Source organism: Suillus bovinus (genome assembly GCF_016758785.1).
Source record: "Suillus bovinus strain UH-Sbo-P2 chromosome Unknown EDB93scaffold_18, whole genome shotgun sequence".
NCBI lineage: Eukaryota > Fungi > Basidiomycota > Agaricomycetes > Boletales > Suillaceae > Suillus > Suillus bovinus.
The window spans coordinates 224,483-242,995 of NW_024542074.1; the positions used below are offsets into that span (position 1 = coordinate 224,483).

General features: G+C 47.8%; 6 protein-coding genes across 6 annotated transcripts; 5 read left to right on the plus strand and 1 right to left on the minus strand.

Moving 5' to 3' along the window:
- Positions 1-316: 316 nt before the first annotated feature.
- On the plus strand, positions 317-1,833 carry EDB93DRAFT_1102927 (uncharacterized protein; the record flags this gene model as incomplete). Its single annotated transcript, XM_041447254.1, has 3 exons — positions 317-1,102; positions 1,154-1,447; positions 1,501-1,833. 3 exons carry the CDS (start codon positions 317-319, stop codon positions 1,831-1,833), a joined length of 1,413 nt encoding a protein of 470 aa, XP_041309029.1.
- Positions 1,834-2,706: 873 nt separating this feature from the next.
- On the plus strand, positions 2,707-4,785 carry EDB93DRAFT_1137505 (uncharacterized protein). The gene is made up of 15 exons (XM_041449195.1): positions 2,707-2,825; positions 2,872-3,117; positions 3,174-3,183; positions 3,244-3,263; positions 3,317-3,349; positions 3,396-3,489; positions 3,552-3,586; positions 3,633-3,663; positions 3,713-3,745; positions 3,796-3,872; positions 3,921-3,978; positions 4,027-4,104; positions 4,170-4,280; positions 4,328-4,400; positions 4,448-4,785. Exons 2-15 carry the CDS (start codon positions 3,049-3,051, stop codon positions 4,602-4,604), a joined length of 879 nt encoding a protein of 292 aa, XP_041309030.1. The 5' UTR covers positions 2,707-2,825; positions 2,872-3,048; the 3' UTR covers positions 4,605-4,785.
- Positions 4,786-7,721: 2,936 nt separating this feature from the next.
- Positions 7,722-9,015, plus strand: EDB93DRAFT_1203997 (uncharacterized protein). Its single transcript, XM_041450967.1, has 4 exons — positions 7,722-7,977; positions 8,036-8,130; positions 8,190-8,454; positions 8,510-9,015. The coding sequence occupies exons 1-4, from the start codon at positions 7,954-7,956 to the stop codon at positions 8,810-8,812; spliced, it is 687 nt and encodes a 228-aa protein (XP_041309031.1). The 5' UTR covers positions 7,722-7,953; the 3' UTR covers positions 8,813-9,015.
- A 2,263-nt stretch (positions 9,016-11,278) lies between these two features.
- EDB93DRAFT_1083047 (uncharacterized protein) lies at positions 11,279-13,173 on the minus strand (the record flags this gene model as incomplete). The annotated part of the gene is made up of 2 exons (XM_041445734.1): positions 11,279-12,465; positions 12,516-13,173. The coding sequence occupies 2 exons, from the start codon at positions 13,171-13,173 to the stop codon at positions 11,279-11,281; spliced, it is 1,845 nt and encodes a 614-aa protein (XP_041309032.1).
- A 2,183-nt stretch (positions 13,174-15,356) lies between these two features.
- EDB93DRAFT_1137534 (uncharacterized protein) lies at positions 15,357-16,320 on the plus strand. Its single transcript, XM_041449196.1, has 2 exons — positions 15,357-15,989; positions 16,036-16,320. The coding sequence occupies exons 1-2, from the start codon at positions 15,847-15,849 to the stop codon at positions 16,151-16,153; spliced, it is 261 nt and encodes an 86-aa protein (XP_041309033.1). The 5' UTR covers positions 15,357-15,846; the 3' UTR covers positions 16,154-16,320.
- Positions 16,321-16,841: 521 nt separating this feature from the next.
- On the plus strand, positions 16,842-18,510 carry EDB93DRAFT_1336531 (uncharacterized protein; the record flags this gene model as incomplete). Its single annotated transcript, XM_041455335.1, has 6 exons — positions 16,842-16,848; positions 16,879-16,946; positions 17,003-17,098; positions 17,564-17,794; positions 17,855-17,939; positions 17,966-18,510. 6 exons carry the CDS (start codon positions 16,842-16,844, stop codon positions 18,508-18,510), a joined length of 1,032 nt encoding a protein of 343 aa, XP_041309034.1.
- Positions 18,511-18,513: the final 3 nt, after the last annotated feature.

Below are 18,513 nucleotides of genomic sequence, written 5' to 3' on the forward strand. Positions count from 1 at the left end.
TTGAGGGTTTTGTTAAAATAAATCTCGTTGACCAGAGACTCTGCGATACCCTGGTGTCCCCTCGGAGGCGAAACTATTCTTCTGCAAACGTATTCACAGTCATCGGGTGATTGGGAAGAGGAGCATCAACTTGTGCATCAAACGCGTCGATCACGTGATAGTGTAGCTGTTGAAAATTACGCGACGCGTTTGACAAGCATGGACAAATATTGTTGTGGTCTAAGTCTTGATGAAAGCGACGATTGGAGACGGTTTTACATAAAGGATCCTCTTCCAGCCTCAAACTTGCTTGATCACTCTAGTTCTGCGGAGAATGATGGTCTCTAAACGACCGTTAGACGTCTATGAAAGCCCTTCTGCATCACCCCGTGGTCCAAAACGTCGTCAACTATCGCGTTCTTTACCGCCGTCGTCTCCTTTCACCTCAGCTTCTTCATTGTATGCAACACCCAGAACGCCTTGTAGTCTCAGAAACTGGAAAGTGCCCTCTGACTCTCCAACTAACCCGTTTGGTCGCGCTCGGCGGCTAACAACGAGCACCACACTTCCCCGCCCTTCTTCGTATGCGAAGCACTTACCGCTCCGCTTCCAGCTTATCCGCCCAGACGGTGACGGCAGAAGCCACATAAACAAAGATGGGGTCTACAGAGTTGTTCAAGTCCCATTGAACTACACACTCGGTCACCTGCGGAAGCTTATCAAGTTTGTCTTCCAGCCAGCAAAGGAAAGCGAGATGGGCGGATCATACCACTTTCGACGCACGGCACGGCACGCCACCATCCCACGATACGCAAGGCACCCAGTGCCCTCTTCGTCCAAGGGTAAACAACCAGCTCTAGACTTCGATCCTGAGCCAGGACATTTGTTCGAGGTGCAAAAAGATATAGAGATTTCGCGTTCTGGGGAGATAACAAGCGGGATGACAACGGTCAAAGCATCAACCGCCAGAGACCCGTACCACTATCCTGGCAATGGCTCAGAGGGCAGCTTGCTTGACGCTGAAGATGGCGAAGATGACATTTGGCGGTGGGAAGCGGAAGAGGACTTCCAGCTTTTGCAGCTCTGGGCTCCGGGCGGGGACCTTGAGAAAGGTATCATATATGTACGTCTTTTGTTTTTTATGCTCCTGGACAGATCTTATATTCATGAATAGCATCACGACTCTACGACCCAAATTCACATAACATTGAACACTAAGAAGATCCCAGGTCGCAAGGGCGTTGGCAATAAGCCTTTCCTCTTCATGGCATGGGGTTCCATAGACCTATTCGCACCACCTTCAGCAATTTCTTCCATTATCCTTACTGGTATTGCAGTAACCCGGTGGAATGGTATATTCGCGTTTGAGAAATTCTTGAAGGCCGAGGAAGAGCAGGAGCGCCTAGAACGTGGGGTAGGGAAAGAGGTTCTGGATGTTGACGCAGATGGGGAACTTGACCCTGATATCGTATGTTCCCTTCTGCGCCTTGACATGCAAATATGCTGACCAAATTTTCGTAGTCATCGTCAACTCTTCCCATGTACTCATCTATCGGTTTTTCATCGCCCTCGTCGCTGTCTTCATCGATGTTCTCCTTCGCCTATTCATCCTCTGCCTCTTCAGCTATCACCCCATTCCCCGCCTCGCCATCAAGGAAGCGCCGTGTTGACTACGCAAACAAACGCATGCTCGAGTTGACGAAGAAGGTGAGCAAAACTCCGAATGACTGGGACAGCGGAGAAGGCAATAACGAAGAAGAGGTCGATGAGCTTGACGATGATGATGATGATCCTGCAGCAGAAGAAAAACCAAGTGACTGGGATCCTTTTGGGCCTGACGAAGCTGAAATATGAAGTTTTGCTCATGTCGGTTATTTGAGTTGTTCATTATGGATTATGGGGACATTGGCGTTATATATAATCTGACATATCTTCTGTTTATACTAGTAGCAGCATAACGATTCTGGCGTATGTGAATATGTGCAATGGGATTCTGAACAAGTTCTGGGATACAGGAACCTACCCTTTCGACACCGTCTCATGCTCTTCCTGGTCAATTCAATCAAGACATTCACGCGGTGGTGGCAAAATATCGATATATGATGAGGGATATAACTGACTGGGACAAGACGATTCCATGTTATTTAAGCATACACTCCCAGCTGTCTCAATTCTGCCGAGACTGGTCCTTGTACTCTTTTGCCCACTAAAAAGGGTAAGAAAGACTAGGAAAACACGAGGTGAAAAAACGTACCATCATGGACGGGATCGGTCGGTCGGGTTGAACGTGTCTGACCTGCTCAAGCAAAACGAAATAAGGACGACTGTACCAAACGAGGAATCAAGTTCCGTACCTCACGGTCTGCGCTGACAGTCCAAACTCCATATGCAATGGCAAACATACCAGCAAAGGTTATGACAGTATTACTCCGCCAATTTCGCAGGACGGGCCCACCAGCCACCTGAGGCATCATCAGTTGAGTAGCTCGGAACTAGCCGCTTGGACATACCAGCGGGGGACCACACGTGCTTTGGGTATGGATATCTAGCACCACCTCCCTAAATGCATTTCAATGTAAGGTATCATGCACGTTGGGATAACCTCACCATGTTTTTGGGTTGTGCGGAAGTTGGGTGTATTGAGGTGTGGAACGAAAGCGAGAGTTTGGATTATGTAAGACTGCCGTCGATGTCCGAAGCAATCAAGGGCCAAGGCGAGAGGCCTTGGCCAGATCGTCTTTCTATTTTTATCTGCAGCAATTAGCCGCTCGCTGCGTCTGTCGTTGGATCCCGAGTCAATTCACTCATCCTGCAGCATTTAGCACGCAACGTCCTGATAGGCACATGTAAGCATCTTCTATGTCTTGACAAACATTTTTCATGCCATGGCAGCACACAACTGGCACGCGATGGCAAGTTCAAAGTTTTGACGCTGGAAATATGCCCAGTCCAGTCCATTAGTACATAATGGTTGACTGAACCTTCCAACTCATCATTCGGCATTGGCCTGTTGTTAGGCATTCTGTACAGGATGTCATCAAGATAAAGCGTGCATTATCTGCTACTCGAATGCGTTTCTTGCCATTCATCTTCTACGCCCGATCAAAAGTCTTCACTATGATCAATAATACTGGTGGAGTAAGTCATATCATCCTTGTACAGATCGCTCACTGAATATAGACTGGAATTATTAGTATATCCTATGTGAGCTTATAGTTTGGTTACTAGACGCCTTGCGACTGTTTGAACTGATATATATTTCAGTGTCGGCACTCACGATTGTGGTTGGTTTGCTTTGTCTATCATATGTTTTTGATTCTGAAAAATGACTGTTTAGGTTTATGATGTTATCACCCATCTGGATGAAGAGGTAGGAGAAACACATTTCCCGAGTCTCTTGAATCTCAATCCGACAGATCGACTATATCGTGAGATCAAGGTCTACTTTCGTCAAGACTATATTTATCTTGTGTCGCTACCTTCCTTTCGTCATTGGGGCTTCGCGAATTTGTAAGAACTCGAGATCGTTGTGTGCAATAAAAGGAAAGACGGCTCACAATACCTCACTCTAGTTAATGTCGTTGGGGAAGATTATATCGACGATGATGTATTGGATTGCAACTTGATTGCTTCGTCCGCTGATCGTCGTTTAGTTGTGCCTGGTGTTATGTCGCATAAGCGTCTGTATGTCAAATCTGTGACTGGTAGAAGCCATCTCTCACATGCAGCATAGGGGTCTCTTTTCTGCAGATGGTTTGTGTCGAAGGTATTCTCCATCATGCTGGTTTGTCGATGGGCTACTAAATACAAGTTTAGTCATTTTTAGTTTGCGAACCTACGCTCTATGGGGTTGCAGTAAACGAGTCCTTTTCTGTCTCTTAGCTGCGGATCTGGTGAAATCTCAAGTCAACTGGTCTTATCACTATTGACGCCGTGGCCAGGTTAAATGTGTAACATGTATCACCTCCCTCCAAATGTATATTGGGGCTTTCCCTGCCGGCAGGTCAAACCCCTCGTTTTATCATGTGTTCGCTCACAGTCATACAGATGCATGTTATGGACAAGCTAACCCGGGCGTATCGTGGCTCCTTACGAACTTTGTGACTTTGATTAGCCTGGAAATAGGTCTGCAACATTTTCCCAAGCACCATCTTGAGCTAACAGTTTATCCTGTTGTCGTGAAATTACAGGATTGTTTGGGATGAGCATGTATCGGGTTCTAAGGCAATATCGCGCCGCTTCAGGACAACTGCTCAAATCGTTGGTGCGGAACAATATCGTGTATTTCGGAGCCAGCGTGGGTAGGTGGTATACCCATTCCCTGATGAAATGAATAACATTCGAGAAGCTCTGAACATCCTTAATATTGTTGGCATCTTGCTTATTCCGATTGCAACATGGCCTACTGGTGTCATGGAAATGTCAGGATGATAACCATCGAATAGAGCTTTGGCTAACGATGATACAGAGCACAGATTCTCTTCCAGGGATTGCTCGCAACACGCATGCAACTTGATCTTTGGAAAGTCGACCGCCGTCAAGTGGGAACGACGATGGTCACAATGTCAATGGAAGAATTTGCAGTTGCGAGAATCAACGATACAATCTATCAAAATTCCGCGTGACAACACCTAACTGCCAAGATAACCAGACTTCCATTGGTTAAATTCATGTACAATTGTCTTACGATATTGCCACTGTCAGTTCACAACTCGCTGTGCTGCCGTGTAATACAAACCACATATGTAAATATCACGAACCCCAGCTTCGTCTCTCCCACCGTGAATAATACACAATCGAAACGGATTTGCACCTCTACATGTCTTCTCTTCTATCGAACCCATTTGATACCCTAAAGGTAAAACTCCTCCCTCATCGTACTACTTTCTGACGGCCTCAACTGTTTGAACTTGTCCGTCCCGAAAAGGCAGTTCCATCTACAGTTCTACAAATATATAGTCTCGTCAATAACGTTAGCTAGAAGCGTTACTCAAGCGCGGTGAGGTAGACTTTGAGGATGTTGCCAAGATGTACACGTACGAACTCATTGCATTATAACATTCATGTATACTTTAGACCGCAAAGCTTCAATCCCAAGGATGTGTTGGTACTTGGTACCTCTGGAGTGGATCGTTGTGTGCCACGGTGAGACGTACTCCCCGATGAAAAATACAACTTCTAGCCTTTCAAATTGATACTACATTAATATTCAGTAATTCATGCAGGAGACGATGTTGTAATCGCTTTGATGCCTCAAGCTTTCAAGGTTCAATCTCCGCTTTCTTCACTCCTTCGTTCGAACATTGCAGTACCGCGTCAATCCCGTACCATCCCGCTCTACCCAATTTGCATAACTCTGACTTTGCCTGCAATTAATGCATCATCTCAGTCATAGTTGTCTCGCTCTTTACAGACAAGAGTCACAAGACTGTTGCAAATCTTCGCCAAAGCAAAGTTCACTGGCACCAAATGTCACATGACTCATAAGCGGCCCGGGTGGGGGTGGAATTAATGTTGGTGTCTTCTCGCTTTCTAATAACCATCCGTACTGCATCTCATAATGAGTCCTATCAATGGTTGGCATAAGGGTGAACGTGACATCCAGCAGAAACTCGGATTCCATGAAGCTATATCTGTCTTGGACTCAAATCGAAGGAGAACTTCCTGAGCAGCACTGGAGTTTCTACTCCACATGTCTCCATTTATTCCTGTCACCACTCTTGATTCTATGGGTCGTCCTTGCTTTCAATACTCGCAGGTCCAGATGGAGAGATGGTCTGGGCTTCTAGCGAGACGTATGATCAATTGTCTATGCGGGCGAAGGTCTGGGATGGCGATCCGCTCAAGGTGAATGCGGACTATCGTGCTGATTCTACAGCTGGATCTCAGAGGAAGGTGCTAATTTCTGGTATTGGAGTTTTCAACTAGGCGCAGGAATAGGTTCCCAGGGTCGGTCAAGGCTGCAGAAATTGCTCGAAATACATCACAATCCGCAATCTTGTTCCATTTCCACACACGAAACCTCGAGTTACCCATCAAGAACTTAATATTTCCCCGACAGGCTGCCTTTCTCCAGATATCATCTCATTTATCCATTCATCCGATCGTGTCCGTCAGCGTGAAGGGACAGGGCCGCAGAGGAGTCAGTATGCCCCTCCTGTGAAGCTGCTCAGAGAAGAACAAGTTTCTTCCACGTACTTCAGCACTGAAGACACGATACATGCGACGCTTTTCCGTATTGCGCTTCACTCTTCAGATCTTGCCACATTCACATTTGAATGTCCTCACAAATTTACTATCATCCTGGCCAAGCCGCTATCTTTGAATTCACATCTTTCCTCGGTGCATCGCCATACAGGCATATGTCATTGGAGAATCCAAATTTAGTGAATGACGATCGTATAAGGACGTGGACTATTTCGTGGTGCAGCTCATGGGCTTCGGCTGCGGATAGGCACAACATTATCCTAGACAATGCGCCTGAAGCCTGGCGGTACTGTTACTGGGGCACTATTGAACATCGCCAACAAACTCTTAGCAGTCAGCCCGGAGTTGCTCGAGGACTCACGTCCGCTTGGATTGGACGTTAGGCTGGTTGGAATAGCAGGGACTGCGTGCTCCAGTCCACAGACCCTTTCGAGGGTGCTAACATCGCGGCTACACGTGAGGAAGAACATATGCCTGTCCGTGAAATTACTCAAGGAAGCTTCTTTGGATAGCCGGCGGCGTTGGAATAACACCTCTCCTCGCTATGCTCTCCGGAATTTCCTTATACACCGTCGAGTATGAAATAACGTTCATGTTGTCTACGCGCGAGTCAGATGTGATGCTCTCTCTTCTTTCCAATGCTATCGGAGCCGCTGCCCACGAAGTCAAACTAGTCGTTCATGTCTTCTCATCCACTGAACAGTTCGAGAACTCCTTGCCTCCTTCTGTATCGCTTCATCGTCATTCTGGACGGGTCACTTCCTCGTTTATCTCTAACTTCGACACCGAATGTGTGTATGTTTGCGGCCCAGAAATATTCGAGCGAGAGGTTACCCAGGGTGTGGTCGGGAAGGTGAGAAAGGAGGTATTTACTTACTGACGTATGTCAAGGTTAGGTGCAGTATCTCTTGACTTTCTTTTAAAATGTAGGCAAGTTCCCCGAGGTCATGACCACACGCCCATAGACATGTTTAGTCTGCACAATCACTTTGCTTGGTCCTCGGCCACACGTCAGAGGCTAAGGCAGGTTTTATTATACGGTTGGTTCGAATGATAGCGCCTGTGCTGCATCTGATCCACTGGTCATGTTGGCGAAGATGGCGGAAACAAGGTGACTGAAAGTACATAAAGACTTGATGATAACGCCTGCATGGATAACGTAGGCGATGTTGCTCTAAACTGGTCTTGTTTTTATCGTCCTCCGAGTCTTCGAAAGCTCGATTGACCACCGGTGGTGATGGCTTTCGCCATCTAGAGAATGATACTGGAATTAAATTTGGTAGCGGCATCGATGATTTTGGACGTGCCTTGGTAAGGTGGAGCGCTCAAGAGTTCGCCGTTAGGCAGGCCCATGGACCGCGGCCCCCTAATATTTTCCCCATTCATCATGCCTGAGTACTGAGCCACTCATCCCCAGATCGAGCAGGTAACTACAAATTCCCTTACAAGGAAAAAACAATAAAACGTGTCAAGACGCAATCGAGCCTCCTCCCACTCTTTTGCCTTCCCCGCTAGCCGAGTGGCTCGTCCCATATGCTCAGACCATCGCACACGATTGCTTCGCATTTTTTCTCCTCTAAAGGCAGAAATGCGCGCTGCAGAAAAAACAATCGCACTCGAAGTTCCCAGCACGCCCAGTGGTTTAAAAGAAGGGGGGGAAATGTGTGGACTTGCCACAACACGCGCGCCATCGATTCATTCCAGGAATCTAAACCAACCTCGCAGATCATTCACAGCCGTTACTCTCCTCTCAGACACTATCGCAGAATGCCTGCTACCAGACGTAACACGGTACGCTTGCAGCCTACCACACTTCACGTGTCTTGTACTCATGGAACTTTCTCTACAGCTTTCTGTACAATGCTCTGTTTGCCACAGAGTCATTAGCCGCAAGGCTGATCTTCCTAGACACATGCGTACGCATGCTGCAAACAAGGAAGAACTGTAAGTGCTTACCTTCTATCAAATCAGATGGTTTCTGACCTGTTGACTATCTTCACCAGTATGCACGCATGCCCATATGATGGCTGCGATTACAAGACCCTCCAAAGGTCTAACCTCCAGACGCACATCAGGACGCACACCGGCGAACGCTCAAAAAAGTGCCCTCAATGCCCATTTTCTACAACCGACCCAGGCGCTCTGACACGCCACCGCAAGTCAGAACATGCCTACAAGCCCAAGGCGCGTCGCATTCGCGACAACGGAAAAGGCGCTCGCCGAGACGCCGCAGCACCTTATCCATCCATTCAATTTGTGGAGCCAGAGGTAGGAATTCCCGCCTCGCTGTATCTTGATGACCTAACATTTTTTGAGCATGCAGGTCTTATGCACTGCAGTGCACTCCCACCTTCCAAGTCCAGCAACTCCAAATTCTCCGGCGAGTTCACGGAACTCATCTTCGATCGACTCATCACCGATCTCCATGCGGGCGTCATCCCCATATGTGGTCAGCCCTCTCAGCTCCCCGCTCCCACCCCGGACTCCTTCCAACCTCCGTCAATACTCTCCAGTCTCTCCACTGTCCACATCGACCCACAGCTATTCTCCGATGCCGCGCGCTCGCATCTCGTTGACATTGTCGGATTTCAGTATCGGTCCCAGTCCATCTCCAGAACCGATCTGAACAATAGATATTACAATTACAGGTGGGACTGGAAAGTATTGTTGTTTATATCACATTTGTATCTATTGTATGTATGTACTACCTTTAACCCCACCTATCGCGACCTTCAAATTACAGGATGTACCAGCGAATCTCATTACTATGAATGGATCAGAATCTTTTCTTTTGAATATGAACGCGATTGATCACGTGTATCTAAAATCACACCTTACTAAGTACAACGCTCATTCAATGGTTCAGTACCTTCAGTGCTCGGCGAACCACCGAAATTCATTGTTTCTACTTCCCACAGTGACAGGCAAGTAGTACCATGACGCTCACTACTGATTACAGCGAGCAAAACATTTAGATATCAGATTCCACATCTTCGTCTCCAGGCCTTTATTCGGCGTGCTATAATCTCAAAAGTCCGTGCTGACCGTGCTGTATTGTCTAGCAACTTAGAAGATTGCTCTGCCATACTACTCGGTTGCTCTAATTTAGCTGGCACGTCCACTATTCGTCCCTTGTGTTGACGGTACGTCATATCCTCAGTCTCCATCCATGCTTGTAGAATAGCATCCAATGGTCGGCGCATCTCGATATACCTCCAACGTGCACCATACGAGAATAACACCGTTTACATGAAGCCCGGGGTCGGCCAAGAACGCGTAAACTGCTTACCTGTAAATTTGTTTTATGCCGACCTGGAAGGCGACAGCCCATCGACAATCTCCTGTTTAGTCATTTTTGGTTTGTTCTCCACTAATAGAACCACCCTTTCAACGTGTCGGATGCGGGAATCGTTGCTTGACGTCTGCACGTACTGCAGGACCTGAGAAAAATCGGGAACGACCCATATTTTTCTTGGTTTTGGCACAAACCCAGGGGTCGATCCAGGGGACGGCACACCGGATTTAGGAGTGTACTCCAGGGCGTATTGTGGTGCCAGATTTGCACGCCACTGTTGCTGTGTTCGAGTGGATCGCTGCGACTACGACGACGTGCTCTCCGACGAGGAACTTTTGGCCTTTCAATTTCAGACAGTTTACGTACTCACTGTGTGCTCGGATGAAGAGGACTCCTTCGAAGAGCGTCTCAGTCAAGAACAGATGAACTACATCGCCAAGCTGGAGCTGGTCGGACATGGACCGTAGTGGTGGATGGGTTGCAGGAGTGTGTATTGAGTGCGAGTGGCGAAGAGTTAGCACTCGAACAAGATACGTCGTCGAGCTTTCGTATGTCAATTATGTGTGGTACTACTTGTAAGCCATGTCATCAAAACACGATGGTATAATCATGATGAATCAAACTTGCAACTTAGTCTGGCGACTCGCAAGTGCGCCATCGAATCTTGACTCGTACTTCTCTTCTAGTTTTAACAAACTGAACTGAATGTTCCTCTGAATAGCGGCACGAATCTCACTCGCGACATGTAGAGGATGATTCGCTGGTTGTAAAGACGCCATTCGCCACATCATGGGGATATGCACATTTATATGTAAGGTTGGCAGGACTCGCCTCCGGAAGCGAAGGTGACTTTGAACAACTGAAATTCTTTGGAGCCACTCGCTGGGCAGACGTAGTTGTCCTTGCCTTTCAAGCAAGAACATGTCTTCTCTCCTATCGAAATTGTTCGAGGCACTAAAGGTAGATTTCTTCTCCCATCATTTATTTCTCTCTAACGGTCATATGATTGCGACGCCACAGCAAACTGGGCACTCTACCAAATATCAACTCGTTTGTCCAAGAAAGCAATTTCATCTGCAGTTCTATGGATATGGAGTCTCTCGAGAATGGCTTATCCAGTTTGCAGAACGACATTGGCTTAGGATCCGAGAGATGAGATGAACGAGATCCTCCGATTATAATATAATAAGATTTCAATTCCATTCACATCTCATACGTACAAAAACGAACAGCAAACAAGTTATATAAGAGACTACTAAGTATTTGGACGGGGTAAGTATGAAGCGGGATACGCGATACGACCAGAACAAGGCATATTGTAGGGAGTGCGATAGGAGAATGGGGAGAGCGCAAAGGGAGATGAGAAGATGGGGCCTGGGGAAGATAAAGACCGTGATCTTGGCGAACGTCCGCGCACATCAAACATATACAATGAAACTGCAGACGTATGGAAACAGATAATTCGTTGGAAACAACATAGTCGTTTGTCGTTTGGAGATGAAACAATTCAATTCGTTGGGACGAAATAGTTGAAAGATTTCGGAACGTTCGGAAATAGCCGTTGGAGCAAATTCGATAATAGCGGCAGGAAAATGATCATCAGATGATCAAGCCACTGAAGGCGCAGAACGAGAGAGCGAAGGCGGAGCGGGGGTTGGATTAGACTACGAAGAACGAGGAAAGTATTCAGATGCGATGCTGTTATTGCGAGTCGAGACAAAAGGGAAGGAAAGCAAACCATTGGCTGCACAAAGATGAAAGGAATCAGGAGAGCACAGAAACCAAACCAGCCTGCTTCTACTTCTTCGAAATCGTCAAGCTCCTCATACTCTCCTCCAAAATATCGCACACATTCGTCTTGTACGGACATGCACTCGGTCCATTCATTGTCCCACTCCCACTCGGTTGTGTCTTCTCCGCCATACCAAGAGGTGAGGACGCCTTCCTCTCCACCATACTCGAAGGCACCATCAAGGAAGAGGGAGAAGATTTGTTGGGAACGGGCTCATCGAGATCAACGACTCGGACGACTGCCCGGCCTTCAAGGACCTTGCGCACTTTTTCTGCGTCCCACTCCTTTCTCATCACACTTCCACTTCCACCTACACCGGAGCCTGCACCCGACCCAGACCCAGAAAACGCCTCCCAAAACGCACTTCCAAGCTTCCCAAGCAGGGTCTGCGACGCAATAGCAGCAAGCGCAGCCTGTTCCTTCGTAGGCACCGGCGCTGATTTGAGTACAGGGGACGAAGGAGGCGAAGGATACGCGTTCTTCCCGCTGAGTGCTTGCGACTGCGATTTCGAAGAAGACGGTGATGTGAAATATGCAGGTTTGAGGCCTGATGCCAATCCATGTGGTGTATATCCCATCCCATTTGTGTTCCCGTGGGCATGAGCATGCTGCGCAGCCATCTTCCCCCATAACTGCATCCGATACGCATCGAGGGTCTTGAGCGTGAACGGATTTGTATCCGCAAAGGCATCGAATGCGCCCATGCCCATTCCCATTCCCATACCGAGGCCATTGAGTTGGCTGTTCGTCTTCTCGACGATTGAGCTTGGGCGGTGTAATGCAGGATTGATGTTCTCTTGAAGGACGGCTTTGACGCCGACGGGCGGAATGAGGGTAGTATGTACAGGTGTAATGCCCATACCGCCAAATCCTCCCCAAAACGGCCTTGCACCCAGCCGTGGAGACGTAGGAAGGTCTTTTTGGGTGTTTGGAGTGATGAGTGGGGTTGTTGATGGGGCGGATACAGGTGTGGGCACGGGTGAACCGGGTGGAGAGAGGGGTGCGCCTGTTTGGAGTTCTGCTGGGGGTGGGAGGTCGGGGGGATGGCGAGCTTCAAGGAGGCATCGCTTGAGGGCTGATATTTCTTGACGGAGGGCAGTGTTTTCTGAGCGGGAGCTGCCAAGTTCCGAACGGATTGCGTCGATTAGGCGGTCGCGTTCTGCGATGTCGCCTTCGAGGGTTGTGATGTATTCTGATTTGAGGGGTAAGTGAAATGGAAAGGGAGGTAGAGAGGATACTGACCCTTTCGCCTTACTCTAAAGTTTCGTGCGCTGATCTTGTTTCGGAGCTGGCGTTTCTCCCTGCTGCTCATCTTCTTGTATTCTTCAGGACTTGGGCGCCAGTCTTCGGGTTCGAGGATCTTGAGGGGGGCGGGGTCCTTGGAGGACTTTGATTTTCCGGCGCCCGAGTTCAGGTCCTTCTCAGAAGGAGGATACGACTTCTTTATGCCACCAGAAGTGACAGCACCGCGGCGAGAACGTTTAGGCGGAGCGAGCTCTGGTTCTAGTTCCTGGTCAGAGCTGGAGTCTTGATCTGAATGGTCGTTCGAAGTAGCAGGAGTTCCGACTAGTTGTGGGTCTATTGCGAACATGGGAGTATTTGCGTCGATGCTCTCAGGACTTGAGTCACTTGTACTGGCGCTACCTTCAGTTGCGCCAAAAAAGTCATATGAAGGGACTGAGAGTGATGATAGGGATTGACCCTTTGTTAACTCATCAGTGTCTAAGAATTGGGCGAAGAAGTCATCGTCTGCGCCGTTTGTAGTTGAGAAAGTGAAAGGACTTCGTGGAGACGAAGATGAGGATGAAGCTGTAAAGGCTGAAGGTGCTGAGTTTAAGATGTCGAGGTTGAAAAAGTCGTCTACTGTTGAGAACGAGGGTGTTATCGCATCGGTCAACATATTGGTCGATGTGGTCAAGTGTTATCTCCCTTCGTTGAGGAGGCGTGTTAGTAGTTACACCACGGATTTACCCGGTGCCGAATCGGCATCATGCTGCGTAACAAGCTGACTAAATCCGAACTCGTCGCAATTCCACGTCCTTCCATCAGACGTGCTGCTGTCCGCACAGCCCTGGCATTTCTATTCACAAGGATTGATGGTTTCAGGCGTTGAGCTGAACCATTTTACCACACTTCCAGGACAACCAACTCGCCTCCGAGGATCGCGTACCTCGATTTATCGTAAGATGACCGTACAGGAATGTTCTGCCGAGTCAGCCATTGTACCCCATGGGGCCTTTCTCAGACTGTGCAGAGACCAGCCTGAGGGATCCTGGCTTAGTGGCAGGAGCTTTGGCGCTCAGTCGGTAGTCTGGCGCAGCCCATACCCAGGTCGCACAAATATCAGTTTCACTTGAAATCACGCATGTATCGGATCACACGGTCTTGTTCTGCGGGTCCCACGAGGCGCGCCTCTGTGCTCTCGAAGTGCCTTGTCCCATCTACCATCATTCAGGCTACGATTAATCCCCGACATCGTGGCTAGCGGTAGACAGACGTACGTGACTAGTCATGCGAAACTTTGAACCTGTTGTATCTAGTTGCTATCCTCCCACTCGAGAGTATAATAATAAACACACTGCCTGTTCCGCAGCTGCAGTCAAACTCGCTAAGAAGGTCCATTTAGATGATCGACAGGGTAAACGAACCCAACAACCCCGATGGAACTGTTGCGCTTTACGCAAGCTCCCCTTGCCGATCTTGCTCCTCTTATGATCGGTACCCAGACTGGACTGACCTCGGTTATTTGGGTATGTTTGTGATCAGAGTCTCTTCTCTCAAACCGAGGGTAAGCCAACTACTGTTGTCCTGCTATTCTCAGATCGCTAATGTTCACATCCAGAGTTCTAGTGCTGTGCGCGCCCAGTTCGGCCTGAGCTTCAGCTTTGGAGGGCTTGGGCTTTGCAAAACCTCAGGCTGAGCCGTGAGCCAAACTTAGGGTGAGAGAATTGAGAGTTTGATTAATTAGCACTTACCTTCAAATGGCTGAAGGTAAACTGATTGACCAAGGGTGCAAATCCCGAAGACTCGAAATTGATACTGCTGAGCCAGGTTCAGAATGGTTCATCCTTCCCGAACCAAAACAGAACCGTTCGGGATGTCCCAGAACTGAGAACTGTTTTCCGGTCCGGTTCTGGCTGGTGCAACCATGGATTGAACCGCGACAGCACTAGGTCGGGCCCAGTGTCTCCCAGTAAATGGAGAAAGTACTACTTAAAGCTCTTTTGGTACCGATGGCCAGTCGACCACGTCACATTGCTGATTATGATCTTAAAGACTGACAAGATATCCTGCTGGCATTACAGATACATCTGTATGAGGGCACAACAAGATGAATTTCAAAGAAAAACACCCAGTACATAAAATCCCGCCATCTTCCTACGATTTTCTTCGGGCCATTCACATCACACCAGACTCAAACAATGCATTGCTCCTCTGCAATTGTCCTTGCCGTCGTTGCGTCTTTAGTATCATCAATTTCCGCCATGCCCACCGACGCCGCTGCGGATTGTCCCGATTTTTGCCACAATGACTACAATTGCCATGAATGCGGTAAGACGCAATGTGTGAGTATCAACAGCTTTCTTGGATTTGATAACATGACTCACCTGCATTGCAGAGCGCTTTCGGCATCTGTTACCTATAATATGTAGTGAGTCGCGTTTCTGCTTTCAAATTGGTGCAATATGGCCATTGGCACTAACATACGATTTATTTGTAAAGTCGACCAACACGCCGTCAGGAAAAGCATTGGCGGAGCCTGCTTGATTTTCGGTCGATCAGGAAATAAGTACTTGAGCTTCGGATTGACGGTTGTAAATACTAGATGTTTTCGTTCATCATGGTCACTTCGAGAATAATTGACTTTGAATCAATGATGAATGATTTTATCATCCATGTCAGAACCTGGTAATGAAACATATAAATTTCATCGTAGCATGAACCAGGATACAAGGGAGTATGCTATAGAGAGTGCAGATACGTGTCGGAGATTGAAGAAATGTATAAGAGACTCAGAAGACTGGAATTACATGGAACGAAAGACGTGTTGACGAAAAAGAAAAAGAGATGCAAAGTCAGAGGGTACAATATGAATATGAGCAAGCGATCATGATGATAGATACAACGAATCGTCATCGACGAGAGAAAAGTGATATCGAAAACCTTCAGCAAAGTCAATCAAATGGGGTGGATATCTCGGGCCAACGCTAGAAAAGGCCGGGAATAGATCAATTCGTCCTCGTGGTCGAATCATACTTTTCGGATAGGTAAGGTAAGTTCTTGCTCCTCTTCTTTTATGTTGCTTGGGAGACGCCCGCCGGGAGAAGGCGCGACTGTGTCATCAACGCAGGTCCGGGAGGAATTTTTATCACTCTACATCAAATTTCCAACAGACATTACATGGCAATCTGCTGGTATTGCAGATATCATTGCGGCACACCTACAAGAAGGGGATATTCAGAGCTTGGAAATCAGATGACCTGACTTATCATTTGACGTATAAGCAAGATGTTTATTGTTCACTAACCCCCCCTTCAGATTGATTTGATCCCATATCTCATCCTCATTCACAATGCGTTTCTGCTCTGCAACGGTCCTCGCCGTTGGTACTGCTTTAGTGTCTGCCACGGCCGTAGGCGCTGTCGCTGAGCAATGTTTATTTTGCGTGCATGATTACCAATGCAGCACCTGTCCGCAACCTACATATCAGGGGATCTGCGTGAATATCAGTAGTTTTCCTAGATTTGATAGCCTGACTCACCTGCATGACAGATCTTTCCTTTCTGCTGGGCGAGTCATGTTTCACGTTGATGCAGTATATAGCGGTTGGCACTGACGCACGAGTTACTGTTACTAGTGATTGGTTGACTCGGAGTTGATCAATGTGCGTCAGGACATCATCACTCCACTTTCCAGCTCAAAGTAGGGTGCAGGTCACTCACGGCGCAGTCTAGTGCTGTCCCATACCGTACACTGCGTACATCTGACTTTCGACTTTGATGGTTTCGAGAATGTTCGACAAGGTCTAATGGTGGAAAAGCTCAAACCGCTTCACCGGTTCCCCATGGACGATTCTATGGAAGCCCGGATACTCGTGCTCAATTACTCAGCTAGAAGTACCATATATAGGCAATGCTTCCGTATCTCTTTGAACCAACTTCCGACGGACTCGAGTTTGATTCAAATTCTATATTTGCAATTTTTGGATGAGCTGGATGTCAAACACATAGCCCTTCGCCAGCTTGATACTCAAATAAGCAACCTTTGCATGATGTTCGACATTTATTGACACCCCACTGGCCGTGCTCAATGGGCTTATACACGCTGAATATCACAACATTTAGGAGACGTAGAAATTTTGTGGCTTCGAAGTAAGCTCCTGGTGCAACAAGATTTGTGTTGAAATGAGTGCCTGCAAAGCGACGAGAAACGGAGATTATGTATTTGTGCAAGAAGAAGTAAATCTACACAAGTAGTCAACGAGCCTCTAAGACTACGTTCCAGCGCTTCAGCCAATACCTGTGCACAAGGGCAGCTTCGAACTGATCCCGTCTATGCCCTTCCTTGATGCTCAGTAAGTAAACGCACCGTTGTCTTGCTACAGGACCACATTTAAGCTGGTTGAACCTTGATGGTTCAGAGAGCGTTTTAGCGTATACTGCTGATGGGTCGGTGAGGGTTGATAGTTTGAAGTGCAAAGTATCATTTGTTGTTGTGACGGATATCAGGGAGAGGTGGGGGAGACGGTGGGCCAAAAAGGGAATGAGAGAGAGAATGCGCTTTGTGCTGGAGATGTGGTTGGAAAGGAGGTGAACTCCGACGTGGTGCGGAAACATCTGGGAAGATAGCTAGTAGCGATGTGCGTGAGCGGGTGGCTGTTGAGATTGGTGAGAACCACATGGTCGGCGGAGGTGCTGTTATGAATCCGTCCATCGATATGTTGTGCGCTAGTGACTGCGAAATTCGAGAATCAACACAGTCGCAGTTCTTCATCTTTTCGATATGTGTAAGAGTAAAAGTATCGGCAAGGGAAAGAGCGCATGTACTCACCTGAGACATTCACGACCCACGGGTCACTGATGAGTGCATCAAAGGTCATTCAGCGCGCGCGCGAGTAACGAACACAGAACACAGACACGCACCGTTCGATCCAACTATTGTACCCAGTACTTCCACTCAACTTTCAGACTGGTAGAACAGCCATACGCACGGACATCCGCGTCTATCATGTCTTCAAAATCGTATAGAGTATCACGAAGTTCGATTATGCCATCGCATACGTCCCGTAGAAGGTGCTTGAAACGACATTAATCTTGCGATGCTTGGAGGCACGTTTGATGGGCTTGATTGTAGCACGCAGGCCAGAGAGAGCAGCTTGGGATGAGGACAGTTTGAAACGCTTGGAGGGCCATATGAACGCGTTGGGAGTCCTTGGTGAGCGGGCAGGAAGGAAACGTCCAGAAACGGATGTATCAAATGATAATAATGAGGTTTTCGAGAGTCCTATAATTCCAAGGATCGTAAGACTTGATGAAATCGATGGTATCCGCAGGGAACTGATTTGCTGAAAGTGTTGATAGGTGCATGTATACGTGTTGCGAGAAGAGAAGAGGAACGAATTGACATACGTCGTAGCTAGAAAGAGTACTGGCCGCGAGCTCGAATGTGACGAGAATTAATTATCTTCGAAGTTCGCACACCTTCAGCATGTGCTCCAAGATGGAACGAAAGACGTGTTGACGAAAAAGAAAAAGAGATGCAAAGTCAGAGGGTACAATATGAATATGAGCAAGCGATCATGATGATAGATACAATGAATCGTCGTCGACGAGAGAAAAGTGATATCGAAAACCTTCACCAAAGTCAATCAAATACAGAACAGAGCAGAGGCGATACTCGTCTGTATTCTTACCCTAATCCCAATCTTAACTTCAACTTCGATTTTGACACCCCTCGCAAGGGACTCACAATTGCACGTGGAGGTTCAGCAACAAGCGACGATATCGTGGAGCAGCTCTATATGTGGGTTTCCGGTCTTGGAGTAATAGGAAGGGAAATCGAAGAGATGGGAATATTTCCTTCAGAGCTCGAGCTCAAGGAGTGGGGCTGGCTGCTTGAAAATAATCGAGAGATGACCGGAGGTGTGAAAGTCAGTGCTTGCGCGGAGGACTTTTCGGGGACTATTGGAGAGATGGGGTGGATATCTCAGGCCAACGCTAGGAAAGGCCGGGAATAGATC